The sequence below is a fragment of the Aythya ferina genome (genome assembly GCF_964211825.1).
Source record: "Aythya ferina genome assembly, chromosome: 7".
Taxonomy (NCBI): Eukaryota; Metazoa; Chordata; class Aves; order Anseriformes; family Anatidae; genus Aythya; species Aythya ferina.
The window spans coordinates 24901911-24926128 of NC_140302.1; the positions used below are offsets into that span (position 1 = coordinate 24901911).

The 24218-nt window shown below is 43.6% G+C and overlaps 1 protein-coding gene across 3 annotated transcripts in view; it reads left to right on the forward strand.

Moving 5' to 3' along the window:
- The window catches only part of NEURL1 (neuralized E3 ubiquitin protein ligase 1), a 150158-nt gene that overhangs the window by 22124 nt on the left and 103816 nt on the right, over positions 1-24218 (forward strand). The window contains exon 1 of one of the 3 annotated variants that reach the window (XM_084525915.1): positions 513-634. The exons of 1 other annotated variant lie outside the window; for it this stretch is intronic. Coding sequence is in view for 1 of the 2 variants with exons in the window: in XM_084525913.1 (XP_084382039.1) it covers positions 14484-14499 (16 nt within the window). In the remaining variant the exon portion in view is untranslated. Of the gene's footprint in view, positions 1-512; positions 635-14468; positions 14500-24218 lie in introns of those variants that run through there. One more of the 3 variants, XM_084525913.1, reaches the window with a different exon arrangement.

Below are 24218 nucleotides of genomic sequence, written 5' to 3' on the forward strand. Positions count from 1 at the left end.
AATCCCCTGTTTCTGTATCCCAAACCTTTGTTCCTGATGCCTTTCAATTTGAAAACAGCAGCCTCCTTCCCTCATTTAGTGTGGGGATTGTTTCTCTCTAACAATCAGGAAAGTCTGGAATATCAACCCAGGCAATCTGTTTCTCCTTTGCTACATTAATAGCATTTGCTAGTGCTGAGACCTCTGCTGCCCTGGGCAGCATTATGGATTGTGTGTTTTTCTTACTTAATGACCAAGAGAAGCCAGAGATAGGTGATAAACTTGGCTAAGCACAGAGTACTGAATGAAAAGGTTTGTATCTGCCCAGGTGGGAAATGGGGGGTTTCATTGCTGTGCTTTCCTGCTCTTCTTCACCATTAAAAACTTGGAATTATTTTTCTTTGGGTGGAAATCATTGGAATTGATTGGAAGGGGCTGCTGAGTCATCTCCTCCCATCTGCATATTAATGCCACCCCAAACCCTTCATCCCTTCCCACCCAGTCTGAAAGCAGGAGGATGAGGCAGCATCTGGGAGCCAGAGGTGAGAGCTGAAGCTGTGAGACCTGGCTGCCCTCACCGTGCAGCAACCAGTGGGAAATGCTGCCTTCCACTCAAGTGTTTTCTCTGTATTTGCTTCTTCTGGCTGCAGCCAAGGTAGCGTGCATTGTTCTTTCCCAGGTAGACACTGGTGTTCTTGTATGAGTAGCTCAGGAGGGGTCTGCATCAAGCAGCAGGCAGATGTTGTGAGCTCTGCTTTTAATTGCAAATGTGCAGTCCTGATGTATAGCCCAGATCAGCTGTATTTTTACTCAAATAATGCTTCTTGGGACAAAGAAGGGAGCATAAAGGCTCCTCTGCTCTCATTTCCTTGAACAGGACCAGGCTTTGGCTTTCCAAGTGGTAATAACCAGTGTTGTTGGAGTTGTTCTTACAATAAACTAGAGGCCCCATTTAGGATTATGGCCTATGTGGTTTGGTGCAGTAAAGAGGGCTTGGGGAGCGCAAGCTCTGCCTTGGAGAATGTGCATCCTTCTTGAAAAGGTCTTCTATCTCGTTTTGTGGCTTGTCCATCAAGCTTTATTTAGTTCTCTGTCAAAAGCAACAGCTTAAAGTGCTCAGAAGTTCAAGCTTGTTCTTTCTTTTGTTGCTTTTAAAACAAAAGAAAATTATTTAGAATAGCAACTTAAGTAAGGTAATGTTATTTGCAGCTTTCTAAGAAAGTGTTGGAAAATGAAAGGGCAAACCTTTGCTATGTTTGGCAGCTTTCTTGGAAACATTATTCCCTGTGTGAGAGTGCATTAAAAATAATGCTCTCTGGCAGCTCTTTTGGAGCCTGGAAGTTAAAAGGTAGCAACGAACTCTGTATCACACACTTATTATGTCTTCATGAAATGTGAAATCACAGAAGTTTCAGACTTGTGACTCAGTCTCCTGGAGAGCAAAGCCACTGGGCACACTTAATTTTAATGACTATTCAGTGTTACATTGTTCCTTCTTTCCCCAAGTCCTGGAATGGGGTTTATGTTCTCATATGATAACAGAGGGTGAACCTCACAGAGTCTCTCTGATGGCCAATTCTTGTGTTTAAGTTTGCTTGGAGCTTCTCTGCTGATGCCTGCTGCTGTATTGTCTCTTTGGCTGGGATTTCATCCAAGTTTGTAAGCAGACACGAGGCTCAGCCCCTACGAGTTTGGACCCTGCTCTGAGTTTTCCCGGAGTGCCAACTGGCCTGCTGTTGGGTACCAGCTGTACTGACTCTGCTAATAAATCTTGCAGTCTTGGGTGATAAAAATCAGTTTCTAAATTTAGGATACCAAAGAAAGTGGTAGCTGTTATTCAGTGGGGAAATATATTTTTCCTCTGAGTTGTTACTAATCAGATGTGCATTGCTGGAAACACCATCTCAATTTCTTGTACCTCCTTTACCCTTTTTTTTTTTTAATTGCATAAAGACTTATCCATTCAACACTTATCACAATGAAAGAATATTAGTAAACACAAGCTTGTTGATATTTAACATTCTGATGCTGGACTTGAGGGGAGATCTACAACTTAAAAGGGGTTGGAATAATGAAATCCACAGTATAGCCTGTCCTTGGGAAATAGGAATGGTGATGTTAACCCTGAGGGTACTGGTTTCTTTCAGTTAGCAATGAAATGGGATCCTTAAATTAAAACTATATAATTGCTCTGCAGCTTTGCATCTGGGGCTGTGGGTACTGTTCATGTTCAGCTATGTGTGTTCTGAAGAATTGTTTTGCTAAGAGCATTCAGAAATGGTGACTTCACATCTGTCTTCTGCTGTGAGGCATTGCTCTGATTCCCTGAAGATTGGTCTCCTCCTGCAGGAAACAGTTACTCCACCTCTCAGCTGAAGGCAGAGTAATAGTTTTTTTTTTTTTTTTTGAACAATTTTTTATCTTAAAGGACAATGTTCAACAGAAGCATCCTCTGATGGCATGCTGTACATCAAGCAATACAGCCTTTTCTCCTTTTGCACAAGCATTTGTTGATAAGGAGAGCTGTGTAAGTGACTGTGGAGAGGAGGATGAAGGTGTGAGGTGTGACTTGACAAGGTCATGAATGCAGGTGCATGCACCCTGCTTTCTCATGTTCATTATCCCACAACCACTTCAGCTTCCTGTCACTTCCAGCCATGTGGCACATGGCTAAGGTCCATGGTACAGCTTTTATTGTACAATGATTTGCTGCTCTTTCACAATTGCTTGCACTTTCTCTCTTGCAGTTAATTCTGGGAACTTGCTTACTAGAAAGACTGATAAATTCCAAGAAGCAAAAGTATATGGTTACCAATGGGACCGAGGAGATTGATGTAAGAACAAAGATTAAAAAAGCTGAATCTGAGTAGTTTTGCCAAGCAAAGACTAAATAAGTAGATATGCTTGTATTGTACCTGATGGGTGTAAGCACAAGACAGGAAGGCATTTAACATGTTCACTGGGATGTAGCAAGGATGAAATAAAAGGGGAAGGCTTGATATGATTAGCAGGTAAACCTTGAGACATCACTGCTAGAGAAGTCATAGGCCTTGTAACAACCAACTTATTGGTTTAGCTTTTGTGTAATAAATTCAGTCTAGGGAGAATCCCTGTCTAGTAGAAAAAATAATAGTTTTGAGTATGAAGGCATTACTCTGATCCTGTAACCTGGTCCTTGTCTGGAGTAAATGGCACAGTAAGGTTTCTCCACACTGAGGTCTCAGTGATGGTGTGAAGACAGGGGACCAATGCTAACCTTGCAGGGGTTTGAGTTTTCCTGGCTAATGTGAAAAACTGAGGTCCGTGGCAGAAAATCACTGTGCAGTCATTCAAGGAGGTTGTGCACTGCCCTGCCGTTAGTGTGTCCCCCTGTTACTTGGTTACAAACATCCTTTGTCCTCTTTCTTCTCCAGTTTCTTCTGAGGTCCATCTAACAGCTTGTGCTTTGCTTTAGCACCCAGAAAGCATTGGTGATTCAAGGGGCTGCTGCTGATGAACAGGCCAAGGATTTGTAGGATATGATATTGCTTTCCATAAATCTAGTGGCAAAAACCTTTCTGAATTGACCAGGCTCAGATTTGGTCTCTTTGCTCTTCTGGGATATAGCCAGCAGTTACAGCAAAAAGGATGAGTGGTTGTGGTACACACCTTGCTCCTCCATTCCTTGACACGGGTGGCTCAAGATATGCAGAGCAGTTATCGCTGGCTGCCCCAAAGGTCTTTGGTGCAGTATGGAAAATCTGTGTTTAGGCCTTGCTGACAATGTGCTGTGGACTTATTTTATGGGCAAGGATGTTCCTGGGTGGGTTGGAGGTCTCCCCCTCCACGTCCTCTATTCCTGAGATCTCTTCAGTCTGTAGATTTCCTTGTCCTTGATCTGAGAGCAGGGGGGTGCTGTGGATCTTGATTTCCTGGCTACTGCTTTGTGTCCTCACAAAGCAGTAGCCAGGAAATCCAGGTCCTTGGATGTTGATGCTGTTGGGCTCTTCACAAGGTTTTAATGCTGTTCTCCTCCCTGAATTCCTGCTCAGCCATCTTGCTTTGCTTCCAGTGCTTTCAAATTAATCACATTTATCTTTCCTTGTCAATAGGACAATGAATGTGCTTTGTGCAGCAGAGAATGTCCTGAGGGATGGCATGATCTTCCTCCTCCCCTCTCCTCCCAGATGGCAGCATGTATGCAAGGGTGTCAGTGTCTTCTTCTCCCACCCTCCATCACCCAACAGCCTGGCTGGGCTGCAGCTCCTCTGAATCTGCAACTCACTGCAAAGTCTCGTTGTAATTAAAACAAGACATCCCCACGTAACAAGCCTGCTTTCCCACCATCTTTCTGTGCTTATTTCTAGGGCTCTGCCTTTTCTTGCAGGTGTGTTGGGAAGCTCAGGGCCACCCTGCGCGGAGCAGAACTGTTGTTGCTTTTGCTTCAGCAGCCTCTAGTGGGGAGATCAACGCAGCTGAGGCCAGGGCACGGCTCCTCCCTTACTGTAGCCAGAGCCGTGAGTTGGTGTCTGGAGTTGGAAATGATCTGTTTTAATCTTTGTATTGTAAGCAAAGGCTGATGAATAGAAGAAAAGATTATTTTTCCCCCTCCAAGGGGCCAACATAGGAGATTTTTTTTTTTTTTTCATATCAGATGTGGGGAAAATAAAACTATCTAGAGGTGAATGAATCACTTTTCTGAGTCACCAATAGTGGGAAGAGGGGATATAGTATTTGTGAATCAGAAGCAAAAAGTACAGCCTGTTCCCTACTCGGTGTGAGAGAAAATAATGGACAACATCAAGAAGCAATCTCCTCCTCAGAAGAAGCAAGTTTTAGGCTCTGCCTCAGCATCTTGGGGTGAACAAGTGCCACCCCCCTGGGCACCATGGCCCTGCTGGTCTGGAGCTGGCTGCACCCAAAAGTGCTTGTTGCCTCTGGATTTTTCCATACCTCAGGGACTTGTGTCCAGCACTGCTGGTAACTTCTTCAGCGTCACCTTGCATGTGTTCCCCTACAATATGAGTCCAGAGCTGGCAATCTGAAGTTTACTAAGCCAGACTTTGTGCCTTAAGCATCCCATTCATGCTCACAAAGAGAATGTGCAAATGCAGGCAAGTCTTGCAGGCAGCAGGAGGGGTGGAAAGCAAACAGAGGCAGTGAATAACACACTGATTGTGCTAATAACTCTTTCCAATTCCTGCTCTGTGCTGCAAAAGGAGAGGATAACTGTCCAAGGTCTCATAAGAGGGAGGGTGTACAGCCCTGCTGATTAATACACAAGGGCGAAAGGGCTGCCTGAGCCAGCAGGGAGGGCTTGGTCCTGGGTGCTTTCCACTGAAGGAGCAGCAACCTGTGGACACGGTGTCTGTTGTGGCTCCTCACTCCAAGGCTCTTGGGTTCAGCTGAGACTAACCAGAGGTGGAGGACATGCACCAGTGGGCTGCTGATGCATGGGGCTTTCTCCCCATGTCCGCCAGCTGTCACTGTTGCCGCACACACAGGGGGCAGCGGGTGCATTTTGTCTGGCTGGGATCTGCAGCTGGTCCTTTGAGTGCTGACACCCCTCCCAGCTGGCCCCAGGATGAACTGGGCCTCTTGTGAGAGATGCTGCAAAATGCCTAAGATGATTTTTACCCCAAACAGCCAAGGAGGCTTGGTTCACACTCAGAGCATTTAGCAGTCTTAAGAATGTGTTCCTGAAGTCACAATTTTGTTGCCTATTATAAGGTTCTGTAGGGAAATACAAGAATTGCAGCACATACACGTTTCCCTCTTTTGGGTGTAACAATTTCAGAGTTTTTTTTTCTTGTTACAGAGCTCAAGCTCCTTCAAATTACTTCTGATTAAACAATGGCTTGTAAAACTGAGGGGAAGAAAGTAGCTAGTAAATCAGGAGTAGTGGTCACAGCAGGATCTGGCAGGCAGTATCTCATGGTGATAATCCCCTTCCAGTCCCCCTTCTCCGGCCTTGCCCCAAATGTGTGCAGAGTGAGCCCCAGCTGCCTGCAGAGCAGGGCCAGGTGTGCCCGGAGCCTGGTACATCAGAGCCAAGTGGTACTGCAGACTTGAAAACTACATCAGCGTGTAGAGGGAAAGTTTCCTACTGAAATCAAGCTGTGCATGCATGTGGATAAGTATTCATGTACCTATCTCTATACATATGCACTCAGCTTCTTCCACCTTGTGTTCTGTGTGAATTTTCCTGGTGTGGTTGAATACATGAGAACTGTATATGGTTGTAAAGTGGAGGAGCTGGAGCTTTGCCTGCCCGGTGGGAAGCAGCTCAGGGATGGAGGTGTTCTCTGCGTGCTCGCCAAGTGATACTCTGCAGCTACCTGTAGGAGCAGTTCACATCCCTTTGAGGAATTGTACTTTAACTGCCTCAGTTGGTAAACACAAAATTCAGTGAGTACTGATCAACATGAGATGAGAGGAGGCTGAAATCAGCCTGGCATTTGCCCTGTTTCGGGAGATAATACGCATATATTGTCGTCATGTTTTGCTTGCATTCAGGTAACCGAGAACCTGATACTTGAATAGACTGAGTCATAGTGTTACTTGTGTTAACTATTCATGTACTCTGTGGAGATTATGCAGCAGACTGCCTGCACCCTATGTTTTACACGTCACCTTACATTGGACGTGAGGTCCCCATACCTATTGGACCAGATTCTTCTGTGAGATGCAGATGCAGCTGGAAGTCATGCCATCCATCAGTGGTGTTGCTCCAGATTTGCAGCAAAGACCAGCATTTGACCTTTAAAATTAAATTACAGTAAAAGCAAGCACAAATCTAGACAAATTTCTGCACTGAGATTAGATCCTGTCTCATACAGATGTAATTCAGAGGAGAAAGCGAGCTCCTGGCAGAGACAGATGGGTGATTCCAGCCCCTGCTTTTTGTTTGTGTACTTTCACTTGACTCCTTTCAAACCCATGTTTTCTTGTCAGTTGTCTCTCAAGAAGCTAAGCACGCAGAACAGCAAACTGATAGATTTCAATAGTTTTCTCAGCTCCTGACCAGATTAGCAGAACTGATTATAAAGGTGAAGAATTCGTGGGAACTTGTGCCTGTGTGCAGTGGGAGCTGCATGGGAAGCTTCCTGGGAAGAGGTTGGTTGCATTTAATTTTTTTTTTCTTTGTGTGTGTGTGTCTGTGCTCCCATGTCAGACAATGTCTGTGCAAGGTACATGTGTGACTAGTGGGGAAAAAGGCATCTTTCCCATCTCCATTTCTGCTTTTAATTTGGCAGTGCAGCGGGCTGGTTCGCAGCCAGGTAAGTAGCTGTGCTCACAGCCCTGCCTGCACCATTAATGTCACTGTGTGTTTGTACCAGAGGCTTTTCAATGCAAAATAGGCACATTACAGTCAAAAAGTCAATTTGTTTCTCTAATGAGACACTTAGATGTGCCTAAACACCACCAGAAATGGGGTGTACTGGTGTGTGCTTTGAAACCATTAAGTTGGGCTCCTGGAAGGAGGCTGATCAGCAGCTTGGGCCTTTCCAAGCTTCTTGCTGCTGCTCTCGCCTGCAGCTGCCTGCTGCTGCTCAGCGCTCATCCGGTCTATTTTTAATTGCTTTATACTGATGTGGTGGTTTCTGTACGGATCTCCGGGGAGCTGGCAGTGCACAGCACTAACAGGGAAATCAGTCCCTAGCTGGGCTGCCTCATGGCTGTGTCCTTGCTTGTTGGTTACGGTGGTCCTCTGCCTGGTGCAGCCCCCCAGCGTTCCCCGTGTGGGGCTGGGGAGCTGGCAGTCCCCTGCTCTGCGTTTCGGGAAGCATGAGGCTTCTCAATACCTTATTTTTTGTGGATTACAGAATTATGGGACTGATAGGATTTAGACATACTTTATTCAGGAGCAGCTGGGGATGAAGTTTCTCTGAATGTTGCTGAACAACGGGGTTTAGCACTGGTGGACTTTGCCTTGTTTGTCCCCTATCTCTCTCTTCTTGTTTAACCACAAGCACCGTATGGAAATTCTGCTCCTAACTAAATGTCACAGCCCTAGCAGCATGTCTCTGTTTTCCATATTTCTTGCCACGTCGAGGCTTATCTTGTTTACCAGGTTTGAGTAAACAGGTCGTGGCTCTTCAGAGATGGGAAAGTGAAAGGAGGGTTAACCACGTGGCAACCAGATCCTGCCAGCTGGGATGTGAGCAGATGTCCGCATGCAGGCTGAGGGGGTTCAGTTTGTCTATGCTGAACCTGAGCAAATAAAGCTTTGCTGAGAGGCAGGTAACCTTAAGATGAGCTCATACAGTGTCCAGGTGGCTCGGAGGGCAGAGCAAGGCTGAATCTGCCCATGAGGGATGGCATAAAATTACCCACTTCAAGCTTTGTTGCACTAAATAGGAAGGCAATTTAAACAATGCGGGAAGGAAGTAGCCTGCTTCTATTTAAATTCAGAGCAGCAATTAAAAGGAACAGGAAGTGTGGTGTAAGTTTTGCTGCAAAGCACTGAAACTTCTCCTAATCTGACACTTAATAAATTAATTAAAAAAAAAATCTGACTTCTGCACTGCAACAATAGTGGGGAAATAGAAACTTTGGGGCCAAATGTTAGCCCAATTAAAAAGTGAGTCGGTGCAGTTACACCAAGGTGGGACTGGAGCTGGTCCCTTCTTGGGACTTGCATGTGGTTATCCCTTGCTGAAACTGTCCCAAAGCCTCTTAAGAAAAACGAGATAACCCAGCACTGGGTTTGCCGCGGCGCAGTTTCCAGAAGAGGCCGCAGGGCTCTCCTTCATCTGCACTCTGGAAACAAACAACCAATTTTTCATTTTTAGTGGTTAATTCTGCAAATATGAAGGTCTGTTTAGTCTTGTCTCCCTAACATAAACCAGCCAGAACCAGGCAGCTTGAGGGGAGTTTGCAACAAGTTCCCTTATTTGGACTCACAGGCGTTGCATTCATGGGGCTGCTGGGGACCCTCAGGGTGCAGGGGCTGCTCTCGGGCTTCCTCATGGGGCTGGCCCAGGGCACCTGGAGCAGCCACAGACACTGGGACGAGTCCCATCCTGCACTGTCTATGTCGGCTGTGCATAGGGTGTACAAGGATGCTATGCAAAAGAAAGTAAAATCTGTGTGGAGGCAAACTTTTCCATGTCACTTCCATGGATGTGATTTTTTGCTTTCCTTCTACAGGGCAAAAATCCTCCGTGTGTGCTTTCCTAGATGAGCTTTTGTCCCCTTTCACACCTATGATGTGGGGTAACTATGATGTGGGATCCTCATCTCACTGCTATGCTGCTCTGTCTGGACGTCGTGGTCTTAATCTTGCAGAAAGGGGCACAAAATAACCTGTTTGTGTATTATATTTTTCTTAATTTATGCCTTTCTCTACTGGCATAAGATTTTCAGTAGCTTGCTTGTGGTGCACACTTGTAAGCCTCTTAAACCAACAGTGTTTTGTGGTCAGAAATGACTTCCCCGGTCCTCAGCAAACAGGGGAAGTGATTTTTTTTTTTTTTTTTTTTTTTTTTGAGCTCCTGCTAGGAGTTTGGTTTTGGTGAGGAGTGTTGGTTTTTTTTTTTCGGCTAGGAGTTTGGTTTTGGTGAATCACTGATGTGATTTTGGAGAGCTGATTACTATTTACCTTTGACAAGAGCAGAAAGAAAATTATATGTGTATTTCATTTCTACCTCTGACTTTTAAGTTAAATATTGTCCCTGAGCTATTTCTTTACACTCTCCTGCAACACTGCCATACTCCCTTCCCTACCAGTATGAGAGCCTTTTTTGTGCCGTTGCTGCTGGAGGCAGTGCTCTTTATCCAATGTCTTCCACCCCTAAAACACCTTTATTGGTTCTGTTTGCTGGAACTGCATTGCAAGCTAGTATTTGGTATGACAGATGCTAAGCATGCTTAAGACATGATGATACTTGGATATGCATTCATCCCTGAAAGAGCCAATATATATATATATATTTTTATTTTGCAAAAGCACTGCTGAGCCCAGATCCCAAATTCTGTGCTGTCCTCCCAAGAGTGCTTGCAGTATCAATGCGCTTGGTTTTGATGCAGCTGTCTCTATTGAATTTGTTCGTAAAGTTGGAACATAAATCTGCTTTTATAGGTAGATATTTATCATTTCATAGTCATCTAACCAAATTTCCATAAATGGAGGGTTAAGTACTGTCTAAATTACTTTCATGCCATTTGAATTTTTTCACAGATACTTCTCAAGTCCTAATGATGATTTTAAGATGATGGAAATCTGTATAACCATGAAGAAATATTTCCTTTTCATGCAGCATTTTTTTCCAAGGAGTCACTGTAATAACTTGTATTCCTGCTCAAGGTGCTTTATAAATTCTGGATCTGGTTCAGCAATCCATCCTTGTTTAACAAAGTGTTTAAGTGCGTATTTGAATTTCACCTACTACAAGAGAGTTAGGCCAAGTTCACGTGGCAGGAACTGGATAAGGCCCAGAGGAACCAGCTCCCTCTCTCTTGAGTTAGTTAGGGCACCTCTGAGCATTGCTGTGAGTGCTGTAGCTGCTGGTCTGGGATTTTGGCCCTTTTGCCGCTGAGATTTCTTCTTGTGTGAATTAAGATGCTACAGGTGGAGCAGGAGCATCCTGGTCCTGGTCAGAATGCGCACTCCCACACCATTTTGGAGCAGCCAAGCTCTTCACTTCTGCCTGCTTACTCAGACGTGTGGGATGAGCTTTTGTAAATTTGCTCCTTTTTTAAGCTTTCTGTACTAAGGCTCTTAATTGACAGTCAGAACCATGAGTTTATTCCCCCTTTACACCCACCTTTCCCTTTAAAACTCCCACTTGCAGAGAGAACAGTAATTACAGATGCCTTTTGAATCACTTTGCTCTCTCTGTAAACACAGTGCCTGACATCTGGCATATTTTGAAGTTTTGATTGAATCTTGATCATTCCTGTAAATAGGCTGCATGTGTGTCATACCTCAGTGCCAGTAAATAGACGTATCTCTGCCTGCACAGGCTGAATGGGAGATGCTCTCCTGGGTCACTCCGTGGCTGGCAGAATCTGGAAGATGGATGCCCCTGGGGCTGAACCTGTGAAATAAGGACTCCTTCAAGAAGAGTGGGAGGGCATGCACATGCTCATGACTATGTTGGCCTACAGTTAGGATCCTGGTAGGAACAGATCCTAAAATGGATAAATGATGTGTACGGAAGAGACAAAATCAAGTCAGTTTTGAGGAAGCCTTGTTTTTGGTTCTCAGATACGGAAGGGGTTGAAACTTATAGCATCTTTTCCAGATTTGAAAACCTTTTCTGTGAACAGAAGTTCTTTCTTAGTGCAGTAGAAAAGTCTGTAGTTTCCACATTAGCTCAGTATGAGCCAGGTGGTAAAATAGGTTGTATTTTTGCAAACTGGGAGTTACTCTGTGGAGTTTCCCACCCTGCTTTATAGTTTAAAACAAAACAAAAAGCTTATAGCCTAATGGTGAGGAAGTTGTAACGTATAGCATGAAATTCAAAGCTAATGACATGAGGGCCAGGTGAATGAACCTGGCTTTGAATGCAAATGTGAAGTCAGCTTGAAATAGGAACCTGGTTAGTTAATGTCAATGGGTTTAAGCTGGCATTTCCCTTCTCCCTATATCCAAATGTGGATCTAAAATCATTAAGAGAGGACATGTTCACCACTGGCTGCTGAGGTGGAAGGTTTATTGCTAAATTCTAGGCAGAGGGAGGTGAAGTGATTGGTCAGGGATCGCAGAGGAAGGTTAGTAGGATCAGGAGCTGACCCAGATATCCTGAGATCTCTTTTGACTTTTAGGCTGTACTGGGGAAAGCAAATTTTCTGTGCTTACTATAGGAACCGATGGTGGAAAAAATGTTTTACATTTGGTGTAAACACGGTTCATTTTCCATGCTTCGCGTCTGTACAAGTCTTGTGACAAAGACTGAAATTTGTTATGAAGGGCTGTAATTCCTACACACTGGAGGGGGAAGGAATGAAATATTTCCCTTAATCTCTATAGCATATTCCATATTTTCCTTGCTTTGGTTACATTTTTGTGAGGCGAACTATGAATTCCCTTGCCTATTATTAATTTATTGTTACTGGAACATAATAGTGCAGAACGCAGTTCATCCAGGAAAAAGCTTCAACAGGGAGTGAGTCATGGATGGTAATAAACTTCCGTCCCTCTCCATAGACCATAGGACTGTTTAGAAAAATGTTTTTGCCATGATTCCTGAATTGCTTGTGCTTTGTGCAGCAGCTGGTAGAGATAAAAACTCAGCAGAGCTGGGCAGACTCCCTGTCTCCCCTCTATTACTATAGCATGTTTCTGAATCATACGCAGAAAAATGTTTTTGGTATGTAAAAGTGACTTTAGAAAAGCAATTCTGACTTGAAAACAGCCAGCGCTGCAGAGAGGATACATTCTCGGAGCATGATATCGAGTGTGAGATCTACCATGCATACGGTGTTCGGGGAGCTGGAAGCGCAGACGTGCGGAGCTGAGCTCTCGCGTGCTGCCCTTGCGTGAGACATGTTATCTGCTGGGAGCCCTGGGGCTGTCAGGAGGCGAACGTGAAATGGATCAGATAGTGCTCTGCAGCTGCTCGGGTTGGGACATGGCTTTGCACGTTGTTGTCTGTAATTTCAGTCTCGTTGGTGTGCAAGGTCTCATCTGCAGAGGGCTGGTTTCGTGTCTGACGGCTGCGTTGTGTGTTCCCTGCTTGGCCGGACCCAGGACCAGTCCAGGAGAGCCAGATGTGTCTCTGGCCATGATTTACTCTCTCTCTGAAGAGGCAGGGTGTTTAGTCACAGGATAGATATTAAGCACCTTGAGGATGTTCATTAGCTCTATTTAAAATGGCATTGCTGGGATGTGGAGTGTGTAGGCAGTCCTCAGGTGGAGAATAATTCTTCCCATCACAAACTTAAGGCTGGTGCCACAGAAAGTAAACACTTGTGATATCACATATCAGCATGAGGGCCGGATTCTGCCCAGCTCATGAGCTGGGGTGCTGTGTGTGCCCAGCAAGCTGCCCCCAGCAGGCTAACTGAGCCTTGTGAACATCAAGACCAAAGGTTTTGGAGAGGAGCTCTGGCTGGACAGTCGCCCTTCTGGCAAGCGAAGGGGAAGCAGCACTGCATGCACAGTGCCGTGACTGCACCCAGCGTTGCCTCGATAATGCTTTCAAGTCTAGTTTATCATCTGATGTTTTAGCTGGCAGATTTTATGATTTTAGCAAGAGCAATTGCTGTTACCCTTCAGGGCATGTTTTCATTGTAAAGCCTACAGCTGGGTGACTTCTTGAGTGCAGTGGTGTTATCTGTAAGGCTGCTTACAGCAGTGCTAACACAATCGATTTTCTTCTTCCACAGTAAAGAAACAAACCATAATTTCTGGCAGAAGATAATAAGGCATTATTAAATACTTAATCATTTTGATCATTTTTAAGAGACTTTTACAAGATCCTTCTTCATTAGAAATCTCAGTAGACTTCACTTTGGCAATAAGTATTTCACCCCTTGTTGCTCAGAAGCGCGGCACTTCTGGAGCAAAGTGCAGCAGCAGCATCGTGGGCAGGGGTGCACAGCATCCCCTGGGTGAGTTGCACACAGGTGGGCAGGCTGCCCAGGTTCCTGCATTGTCTTCAGCTCTCTTACAGGACCTATCCTGATGGAGTATCTCTGGCTCTTTATCTCCTCTGCCAAAAGGAAGAATGTTTCCTGAATCACTTTCTCACTGTTGAGAGATTGGTGAAGCCTCACAAAACGAATCACTTGCTTCCCACAACAAACTTTTCAGCATTATCAATACTGAAATTACCAAGCACCTGTGCTACAGCTATGCCTTCTGCTTTAAACATCCCTTGGGTGCCCGTGTACCTGTCCTCTTGCGGCTGTCTCCCTTTATTGAAACATACTCGCTCCCTTAGTGCCTGATTCTGATGCCTGACCAAAACACCACTGACTTCTCTGAAGGAAATCCTGATTCGTTTTTGTGTAAACAAGATTGAAACTAGGCCACAGAGCTTGGATTTTGAGATAGCAATAAAATACATTGTTCACTCTGTCCAGAAACCTTAAACGTTGTAGGTAATGAAGCTGGGCAGCCAAGAGGGTGACTGCTATGACTTCCATCTGTTGGTCTTCTGTTGTAAAGGAATGGGAGCTGCACATCCCCAGCACACAGATCTGTTGGGGAATGTGTTTTAGGTGCACAGATGCTGTATTTTTGACCAGCACCCAGAAGGTATTTATTCCCTGGCTAGGAGTGGCTTAATTTGTTTTATCATTAATTGTTTAATTCCTACACTGGGACGGGCTAGCACAGTATAAACAGAAGAGCAATCAGAGTCACTGTGATTGTATTTAAGCTGTTTGGTGTTCATAAAGCAGCAGAAGAATTGTGTACTCTTGTGTTTTACACTTATCTGACAAACCTGAGATGTGGCAGGGGAGCAGCACGGTGAGATGCAGCCTGGGCAGTGCTGCTAATGCACACTAGTGCAGTTGTTGTAGTGTTTGTCTGGGATCACATCTGGCCATAAGACCTCTGGGCTGAAGGCATGGGAAGGGCAGAAGGTAAGAAGACAGAACAACCTTTTCAGCCAGGGCAGAGCTCAGCTGTAAAGTTCTTTTCTTGCAGGAAAGAAGGAATTTGAGTAGACATCACTAATTTTTGTAATCACAACCAAATGTTTTATTTGTGCATTCCACTAAAAACAAGGAAAATGGGTTCTGTTCTAATTAATTCTGGATACTTCTAGGTAATGTGGGTGTGTGCTGCCTGGCTTTATTTTTTGAGTGTGTAATTATTGGACATCTGGGACATAAGCTCCTCTGGTTTCTTCCCTCCTAATTTTTGTTTGGGAAAGATAACTTTTTCTTAAATCATGTGTTGCTGATTTAAGCCCCATGTCCTTGCTTCCCTGCAGAAATGTAATGTTGATGTAAGTATGGGCCTTTCTCAAACAGGAATTATTTTTGTTGGTTCTTTTCTAATTAAGGTGTCTTGCAGCACTTTTCTCTCTTCAGTGATGTGTATGGATTTGCTATATTTTTTATATTCTGCTTGTTTCTTACTTCTGTGATTATCTGATGGCTGCAGCAGGCAATGACCTATCTGCAGTTTGTTCCCATTCTTGCAGATATTTTTATCCTTTTGAGCTAACATACAGTAATTGCTGTCATTGTCACTGAAAATTAGACATACGAATAGCCATCGTCACTTGTTCTCATTTGCTTCTCATTCTTCTGAATAATGGGTGTTGCTCAGATACAGTCACAGTTTAACATGAAACTTCATTGTAGCCAAGTAGAGAATTGAGTTTGTGTCCTCAGTGACTTCCTAGTAGATGCATCTCTGGAATTTACCCAAGTGACCTCAATTCATGTTGTAGGTTCAGGATAGCAGGCGTTGGTTTAAAGGGCAGAGAAGCTATCTGTTTTGTCCCAGAGATATTCTCTTTCAATCAAGTATGGGTTATGCAGGATAGGTGAAGAGTGGGAAGCTTGTATTGTCATAAGAAATTGTGGAAAAAGCTGCTTTTGGATATTTGAGTTTATCTGTATTTAAGGTGAAGGAATTTTGAGCATTTCTGTGAATAGCAGTTGTGGCATAAGGCAAAATAGCTGCTTACTAGCTAAAGCTGGGTTACCCTCTGCAACCAGGCTCTGAATTGTCTTTTAATGTTGTGTAACACATGCTAAAATCATTGCTTGCTTGTAAATATTTTATTGTTTGAACACACTTTAAAAGGCTCTTAATATTTCAATCTGCACCCTGAAATGTTTTCTGCGTAGCAATTAGAGTGCAGCCAGAGAACGGTGCTTCAGTTTAATGGCTTGTGAACTCAAACTGCAGTGATACTGTTCTCTAACAAGTGTTTCTCTAATTTTCAAGAGGAAAGACCAGTGGAAAGCTAAAATATTCACCGTGTTGAAAAATGTCTGTATTTAATCCCAGGTCTGTGGAATCTGAAATACTATGTGTGACCCATCAGGACTTAATCTTGGGTGGGAGATGATTGGATGGTGTAGATTCAGCCTGCCTCAGTTGACTTCAGCAACAATTCTACCTATTAAATAATTATCTTCCACTGAAATGGGCTGGAAAATGCTGTATTGAGCATAGAGCATTTCAGGAGTAATCATCGTGTATCACCCATAATCTGACTGTAATAATCCCAGTCTTCTGCAATGACTCGGTTGTTCACGCTGCCTCTTTCACACCATATCAAATTTACTTTTCATTATCACTTAACAGTATTTTTCAAATGGGCAGGTTTCTCTTCCCCATGAACTTTATTTATTAGTTTTTTTTTCTTCAGAATGTACCAAGCTTGTATCCTTGGAGTCTGCTTTCCTGCTGTGTTCTGCCAGCACCTCTTCCGTACTTATTTATTCTTCCCGCTGATTAGATTTTCTAATTAGTGTCTTCTACCATTTCACTTAATGCGCTGTGGCCCTTTTAGCGTGACATGCCTGGCTATGCACCTGTCCACCAAGAGATGATATGGCTACCTGGGCTTTCTCCCAAATAGAGGTGTTTGCTCAGTAGAATTTAATTACTGTGTCCTCGCTGCTGCTGCTGCTTTCTTCCCAGTGGTTCAGCTGCTTCCACCTGCTGATGGACTTGACTGATGGATGTCTGTTGTTCTCAATCAGCTTGTAAGATGATTCCTGGCTTATGAATTACTTAATTCTGTCAAATTCATCTTGCCACATTTTCATGTAACTTTGGACTTTAACTGATTTCACTTATTTTCTGAATCAAGACTTTTTAAAGCAGTCTTTTTTTTTAATTGTCACTTTTCTGACATCTGGCAAAACATCTCCATCAGTCATACTTTTCCAATAATACTTTCCCAGCTAATTTTGCTTGTAATTGCTTTCATTTTGGGGAGTTGGGTCTTTTATCATCTGTATTATCCTGTAATTACTGTTTTGAACTTACTATGTTTCACATGCTGAATGCAATCAAGTTGATGAAGGAGGGCACCTGGCTGCTGCTATTTTTACTCTTTAACTCCTCATTCCATGTGAAGATGAGATCTGCTTTGGCATTTCTCCCCTTACTGAAGATCTCAGAAGGAGAATGTTCAAATTGTGCCTTAGCTTCAGTTGAACATTTGAGCCTTACAAAATGTTGCGTGGGAGCTTGTTGCTGATGGCACTGCAGGGTCAGGTGCTCACTGCTGCAGCTCCTGTCTTCCCAAAGCAGCTGCCAGCCAGGCATCTGTCCCCCATGGGGGCCTCCCTTGTCCTTACTGGACTCTGCTGTAACAGCAGTGGCTCTCCCCTCTCCCCAGATGACTTTGCAACCTGATAGCATCTGTGATCCCCGCTGCAGATGTGAGGAGCCAAGCACGTGGCTTGTGTTTCCTCACTGCTGCACCAGGAGTGCACAGAACAGTGCTGCATCTGACAGCATTGGGTTTGCTCTGAAATAGCTAGTCAGGAATAACCTTTCTTATGCTTTGCTTCTTGTCCTGGAGAGTCTTCAAATACTCAAGTTATTTGGTGAAGTAACCTACTTGTCTTGATCTCTCTATATTGATTATCCTTTGTGTGATAATTAAGTTGCCACTTAAGGCAGGCTGTTCTGAAGCTGTGATGCTTCAGAAATGGATGCTGCTAACAAACCTTCCCCCAGGAATAGATTTACCTCCATGATGAGGGAAGCTATAGTGTTTTACTGCACGTTTCAGCAGGCTGAGAGCTTGGACATTACCAATTAGTGTGACTTGCTTGCTGGGGGGAGGGAGGGGTAATTAGTTAAGTAACTGGTTATGTGCCCATGCCTTCAAACCTTTAACTGGATCAACGACCTAACCTAGCACAGCAATTCCTAATTCCTTTATGAAACCTTGTGCAGAAGCTGGCCTCCATCCAGTTCAAGAAGCTGCTGCTTTTCATTAGTGGCTATCTAAGAAAGCCACTAAGAGCAGCCTTTAGAATTAGTGTCAAGAGTGACGTTAAAGGAATATTTGTTCTTATTTGAGGTGCGATAAATCATTTTAAAAGCGATGAACTGGCCAAAGAAAAATCTCTCAATCGATCAGGTGCGTGCAGCAGCCCTCTGCCTGTGATATTGATCTTGCCCCGAACAGCTAAGCTCTAAAGCAAAGATACAAAGTGTGACTGCTAGAGACATCGAAGAGATGATTTTCAGGAAACTGATTTCTTGAGTGCACATAAAAACCTGATAATTAACAACTGTATATTTGAAAAGAAGATAATCTGAAAAATGCCTAGTTGTGGTTTTGTAGTGGCTTGATATCCAAAGGAGGGTAAGTTCATATAGTTCTTTAAAGAAAGCAATGTTTGAGTGAAATCTGCAGACAGGTAACTGCAGTAAGTTTTACCAGTAGACCAGAAGCACTTTTACTCACTAGGATCTTGATCATAAAACTTAAGAAATAGTTCAGAATTGGCAGATGTGGCTCAGTAAAGACAGTAGAATGATGCTGTTCTTGAAAAGAAGAATTTGTGGGTGCAGATAAGTTAGTGTGATGTGGATCTGGGAGGCAAGCTCAGCGAGAAGTGGTGTGGTTCTGCTGCAGGAGAAGGAAGCCTTTTTCCCAAGGGAAGTGATGGAAACCCCCTTGTTGGACAGGCTATGACAGCGTGTCCGGTTCTGTCCTGCATGCTTTGGGAAAGATGTAGAAACTTAATAGAGCCCAGAGGAGATAAACAAGAACAATGAGGATGTGGGAGCAGTTTCCAATGAGAATATTTGAAGGAAGTGGCTTCATTTCCTTGGGGAGGTTAAGGGAGGTGAAGGCCTTTGAGAAGGCTGTGGCAGAGCAAAGCTATCCCCTGCCCTTCTTCATGAGTAGGAGACGGGCAATCACTGTTGGAGCATTTCAGGCAAATATTTGGGAGAAACTTCCAGAGATTAGCATAGGTAAGTGCTAGGAGTTGTTACTGCAGGAGAAGGCTGTTGTAAGGGAGGTATTAGTGACAAGTCAGATAGCATCCACCAGGCTCAGCTCCTTGTGCCCTAGGCATCCAGGTCAGTCCTCCTGGTGAGGACAGATGGAGTTCTGACAGACAGAACCCCTCATTAATCCATGCATCAGGTACACTGTGGTGCTGCCAGTGGCACAAGCAAGAGTATGGTGGCTTCATCCTGACCTGGTGGGACCACCATGGGGGTAAAAGGGCATTCAATCCTGTGGAGGAATATTGTATTACAAGATTAGGATTGGTTTGTGTAGGGGCTAAGTGGGCAATCCTGGATTTCTTTCAAGAGGCTGATGTCTAAATTGTAACTCCAGCAATAAAGCCTAAACAATGAAAAAGCCCCTATCTGTAAAAGTTATAAAAGCAACTTAAAGACACCTTGTGGATCTTACCTCTTGCTAATACAAAAGAGGAAAAATGAAGTTGACTGCGCTGCATATATTGTCATGTTCAAGTAGCTGAGAGTAGCTCATCAGGTTTTAGGTCCTGTCTTAGTGGACTTGTTTTCCTTTCCTCTTCATTTTAGATGTACCGGTTTGGTACAGTTTCATACCTTTGTGTGACATAATTATTTCTCTGTCTCTGAGATAAGATGTGTATTAGGAAAAACACTTCAGAGTTGGGCTTTAAGGTTTGTTTAACTCATTTAAGCTGCTAGATAATTAGTCAAATGTTCACAAGTTTTGAACACACCACAGTCCTCTTAAATCCCCTCTGAAGCCCCAGGAGTTTGACTACTCAGTGATATCCAGCCTGCTGTGAATATCCAGCCCCCCAAAATTAGGTCTATTTATTTGTTTACTGAGTGGTGCTATTTAAAGTGTAGTGCAATGGATGAAGCCAATTACTGAGCTATCTGAATACACCTGATCTGTTGCTCACCCTCCACCTGTATCCAGCCCCTGTTCTTTGTGAGCATCTGTGCTGTGTTGCAATATGGGAACGAGTCAGGACTGGGCAGAAATGAGCTTTGTGAGAGCAGATAAGAGCGACTTGTGCGGGAGCGGCAGATGCGACTGTTCTCTGCAAGTAGATGATTCCCTAATCCTCTTATGGACAGCCTCAGTAAAATCCCCTTTGTGACATTAGGCACAGCTCTGGGCCAGGTGGCCTCAGCTTCTGTCACTGGCTCTGTGAGCTGCTTTGCTCTGAGAAAATGCTGCTGTGAAAAGCCACCGTAAAAACAGCCAAGCTGCCAGGTGTGCTATAAGGGCTGGGATGACAACAAGCCTCATGCAGCAAGATCTTTGAGTACAGCTGAGAGGTTCTCTTTGCTTCCAGGTCCTTGGAGACTGTGGGTGGTAGAGATGTTGAGTGCCATTTGTAGCATTTACATATATTACACTATTGTGAAATAACATGCAAAAATAAAAAGGGATGGCACTATGAGGGTGAGGGATGAGTGAGATAGTACAGGAGAAGCCTAGTGATGGATGTGTTGTGAACTGACCTGGCACAAGGAATACTTTGCAGCTCCCTCTGTCTACTTCCAGGGACAATTGCTCCTCTCACTTTTCTTTGCAACTGCACAGTTTAAGTATTTCCCCATGGCTGGATTGAAAATAACGTGGTGAAGGAGAATGGCTGGGGTTGGGATGGTGGTCAGATGCCTGCAATCACTCCCCTGCCATAAACTTTGTGACCTTGGAAAAAATATTTTGTGCTGGAACGCGCAAAGTACCCCAAATCTGTACCCCAAACCCAAGCTCCATCCCATTGTTTTTCTTGTCCAGTGCCTGCCACTCTCTTCCTTCCCCCATCTCCTTGCACCATATTCAACCACCAAAATCTGTTTTTTGAACATTCCTCCCAAACTGATCTTATTAACTGCTATGAGGAGTGGTGAAGGCCATGTCTGAATGCCATATGGCACCTTGATCTTTGTAGCATAACAGTGAAATTACTGTGAGGACAAATGGCTCTGAGATTGTTGTTTTCCTTTCAGTTTGGTAGACACCAGTATTTTTGTCCTTGTTTTAATTAGCCAAAGAATTTTGGTAAGCCAAAATTAATCCTTGGAATGACACAAAATACGTTGTGGGAGCACATCAAGGCTGCCAAGTTCTCTGGATTTTGGTGAAAATAATTTTGGAGGGTACAGTCCTGAGGTTTTTACTTGGGCAAATATCCCACTGACTCATCCAAGACTATCATGTTAAAGTCCTCACAAGGAGATTACGAAAAGGTCTGAAACTATGTGTTTCTGTAACGCATTTTTGTGTGTCTAAAATGGCTGATATTAGCTCTATTTCATTGTTTTCTGGTTTATTTTTTAACTACTTCACCATTTTGGTTCATATGTTGTAAAAGACCTTTCCTGACATCAGAAAAGAGGCAAAAATTTCTGGCCTTGCTTCCTTTGTACAAGATGGTGATAGCAGGTACTAAAGTGGCTGGTAGTAACAACATCAGGACGAAAAATAATTTTTTTTTTAGTCCAAATAAACAGTGGCTTTTCTGCAGTGATGTGTACCACCCTCACTCAGTCCTTGTGACTCAAGGTTCAATTGATAAAGCAGCAGGGACACCGGAAGCATTTTTAGCTCAAAAGACATTTGACACTGTGGGATCAGTCAACTTCTACAGTTTATACAAATAACATGTAAGAAGGAAGATGTCAGTTCACAAAGCAAATTCCTGATACAGGTTGTGATTAGTTTGCTCTCTTGTGAGTTTGAAGAATTGTACCCATTTTGGACAAGCTTTCTTTTTAACTGTGTCCTAGCAACCTGGTGGAAGGCCAGTGCCTGCTGTGGAAGTGTGGCTCCGTGATTCAGTCATTCCAGCAAGAACAAGGTGCCCTCAGAGGGTATTTTTCTCTGACTGGTATTTGTCACCAATGTAACTGGTCTTTATGAAAAGAAATTGCATGAAGGAAAGGAGTCTGGGGTCTGAGCTTTCAAGTATTGAAACAAACATTTGACTTAGGAAGCTCGCCCACCTTTGGACCTGCTCCTGGCTCAGCCCCTGACTTTGAGGAACCCCAGCATTTCTGGGCTTGGGTCCATTTCATGAATGATAAAAGATAAGTAAGAAAAAATAATAAGGCTGTGCTTGCATTGAATGAGCTTTTAACAAACTATAAGGCATGGGACTGCTGCAGCATTACATACTTTTTGGCTTCGGTGGTGTTACCCTGCATTTCTACTGGTGTAAAGAAGATCTGAATCTGTCCTCTTGGCTGCCCCACTTCAGCAATTGATTCTAAATCAGCCTTGCTATCCAAACATGCAGAATTAAAGATTTGTTACTAATTATGTAGCTGCGATTCCTGACTATTTTTCTTCCTAGTTTAGTCAAAATCTTTCTGACATTTAGCAGATTGACATTCTCTTAGAATCTCCACAACAATCTGTCCACTTTGTTTAAGAAGGCAACATTTTTGGAAGAAACTGCAGCATCTCTGTTGGAAACTCAAGTACCTGGCAAGATACTTGTTGAGCTGGCCAAGTTCTGCTGCTGAGCTTAGTGATAGTAATGGGCAATCATGTGACATCATGTTTTTTCAGCTGTCTAGGGTTCACCTTTTTGTTTTCTGATAGAAAGCTAGTGAAAAAGTGGCTTGGAGTGATGGACCGCAGCAAGAGCACTGTTGCCTTAGATAGTTTTTCTGTGGTGCTGACTATTGTCTTTGGTGAGAGGTGATTGATTCCAGTATGACGCTTGGTCAAATTTCTAGTTTGTACATTTCCTCATTTCTGGGGTGTGGATAATGACTGCTTGCTGGTCAGACATTGTCACCAATGCTCAGGAAATGCTTGACTCACCTCATTGCAGGCATAAAATGCTGGATGATGGTTCTTGTTCCCAGAGCTTTGTAGAGGAAGGTTTCCATGTTAAAGTTGTCACTTCATGGCTGTATTTTAAGGGACTATCCTACTTAAGAACTAAACCCATCACCTAAGCTAATTGTAGTCGGAGACCAAGCAATAGCTATTGTCATCAGCAACAGCTGTCAGCAGTCTGAAAATAACCATGATGGTTGAACAACTCGCACCTTACCTGGGGTCTCCCAGCTCCACCTGGGGGCTGCATTTCTCCAGCCACCCAGACTGCTTTCTTCACTGGTGTCTGTCAGTGCCCTGAGAGTCTCCTTACATTATTTGTTGTGCCACTTGAATGATTTGGCACTGTTCTTGATTTCCACCAGGTAGTGGTGAAGAGACCTGTCGAAGAGCCTTAACAACTGTGAAAGTACTTTCAGATGTATAGAAATATGTAAGAGGCATTCATTCTCTTTGGTTTTCTGCTCTGTGCAGTACTCTAAGATACTTACACCTGATGCATCCCACATTTCAGAGTGATCGTGCTGACCTTCTCTGCCTGTGCAGATCACGATGGTGATGAATACATGATGCATGCTCAATGTGAGGCTCATTTTTTTTTGTTCATTATATTCTTTATTGCAGTAGTTAAGTGGCTGCAGGCAATATTCCATCTTTTGGGGCAGATTGGTTCTTGCAAGATCAGCTGTGCATGCTGTGGACAAGACAATTGGTTTGTGTGTCTTTTTTACATAACTTATTGCACTGCAGTAGTTGCTTTCTGTTGTACGTGATGACAGGTACTGAATTCCAGGTTAGCCATACAGAAGTGTGCACTATTTTTGCTATAGTCCTTTTTAGCCAGTACTGAAACGTGGTGGTGACTTTGGGTGTTACAAGCTGATCCTACAAGGGTTACTCAAAGTTCAGCCTTTTAGCAGATACTTAGCTTATCTGTACTTGTCCCTATTGGAAGATCACTGTTTATTCTCATTTTGAGGTCCATGATTTGGATAGCTTTTTACACATTGCTCATTATAAATTATACTTAGTGTGTTTCCATTTGGCCTGGATTCCTTTCTCTTTAAAAGCTTATTCCAGGATTTGTTCACTATCTGTTTCATATTCAAGTGGCCCTTTTATAACCTCAGTGAGAATTTACATGTAATTTAAAGCCTTGTGTCCAGTTTCAGTTTACAGTCCGCTTTCATTTATGGTACAAGAACAGACTTTGTTCTGCTGTAGACACAGCAATTAAATCAGTATTGTTGGAAAAGCTGTGAGGACTTTGGTTACAGAGACAGCTTACTGGCAAACTGGTCTCTGCCTTAATTTCAGAAATGACAATGGAGAAAATACGAGAGCTGTGCTGAGCCAGAGCATCAGTGACAACAGTAGCCATCAATATCTCTCAATGAAGTATTTACTGATGGACTCCCACTCCCCAAGACTTTGGGGTTAAAAAAAATAAATTAAAAAAAAAAAAAGAGCAGATAAGGAAATCCTTCCCTAAGAGCCCTGGGCTCTTTGACTCATCTAAAAGATAAGTTCTTTGTTCTTGGTTGAAGA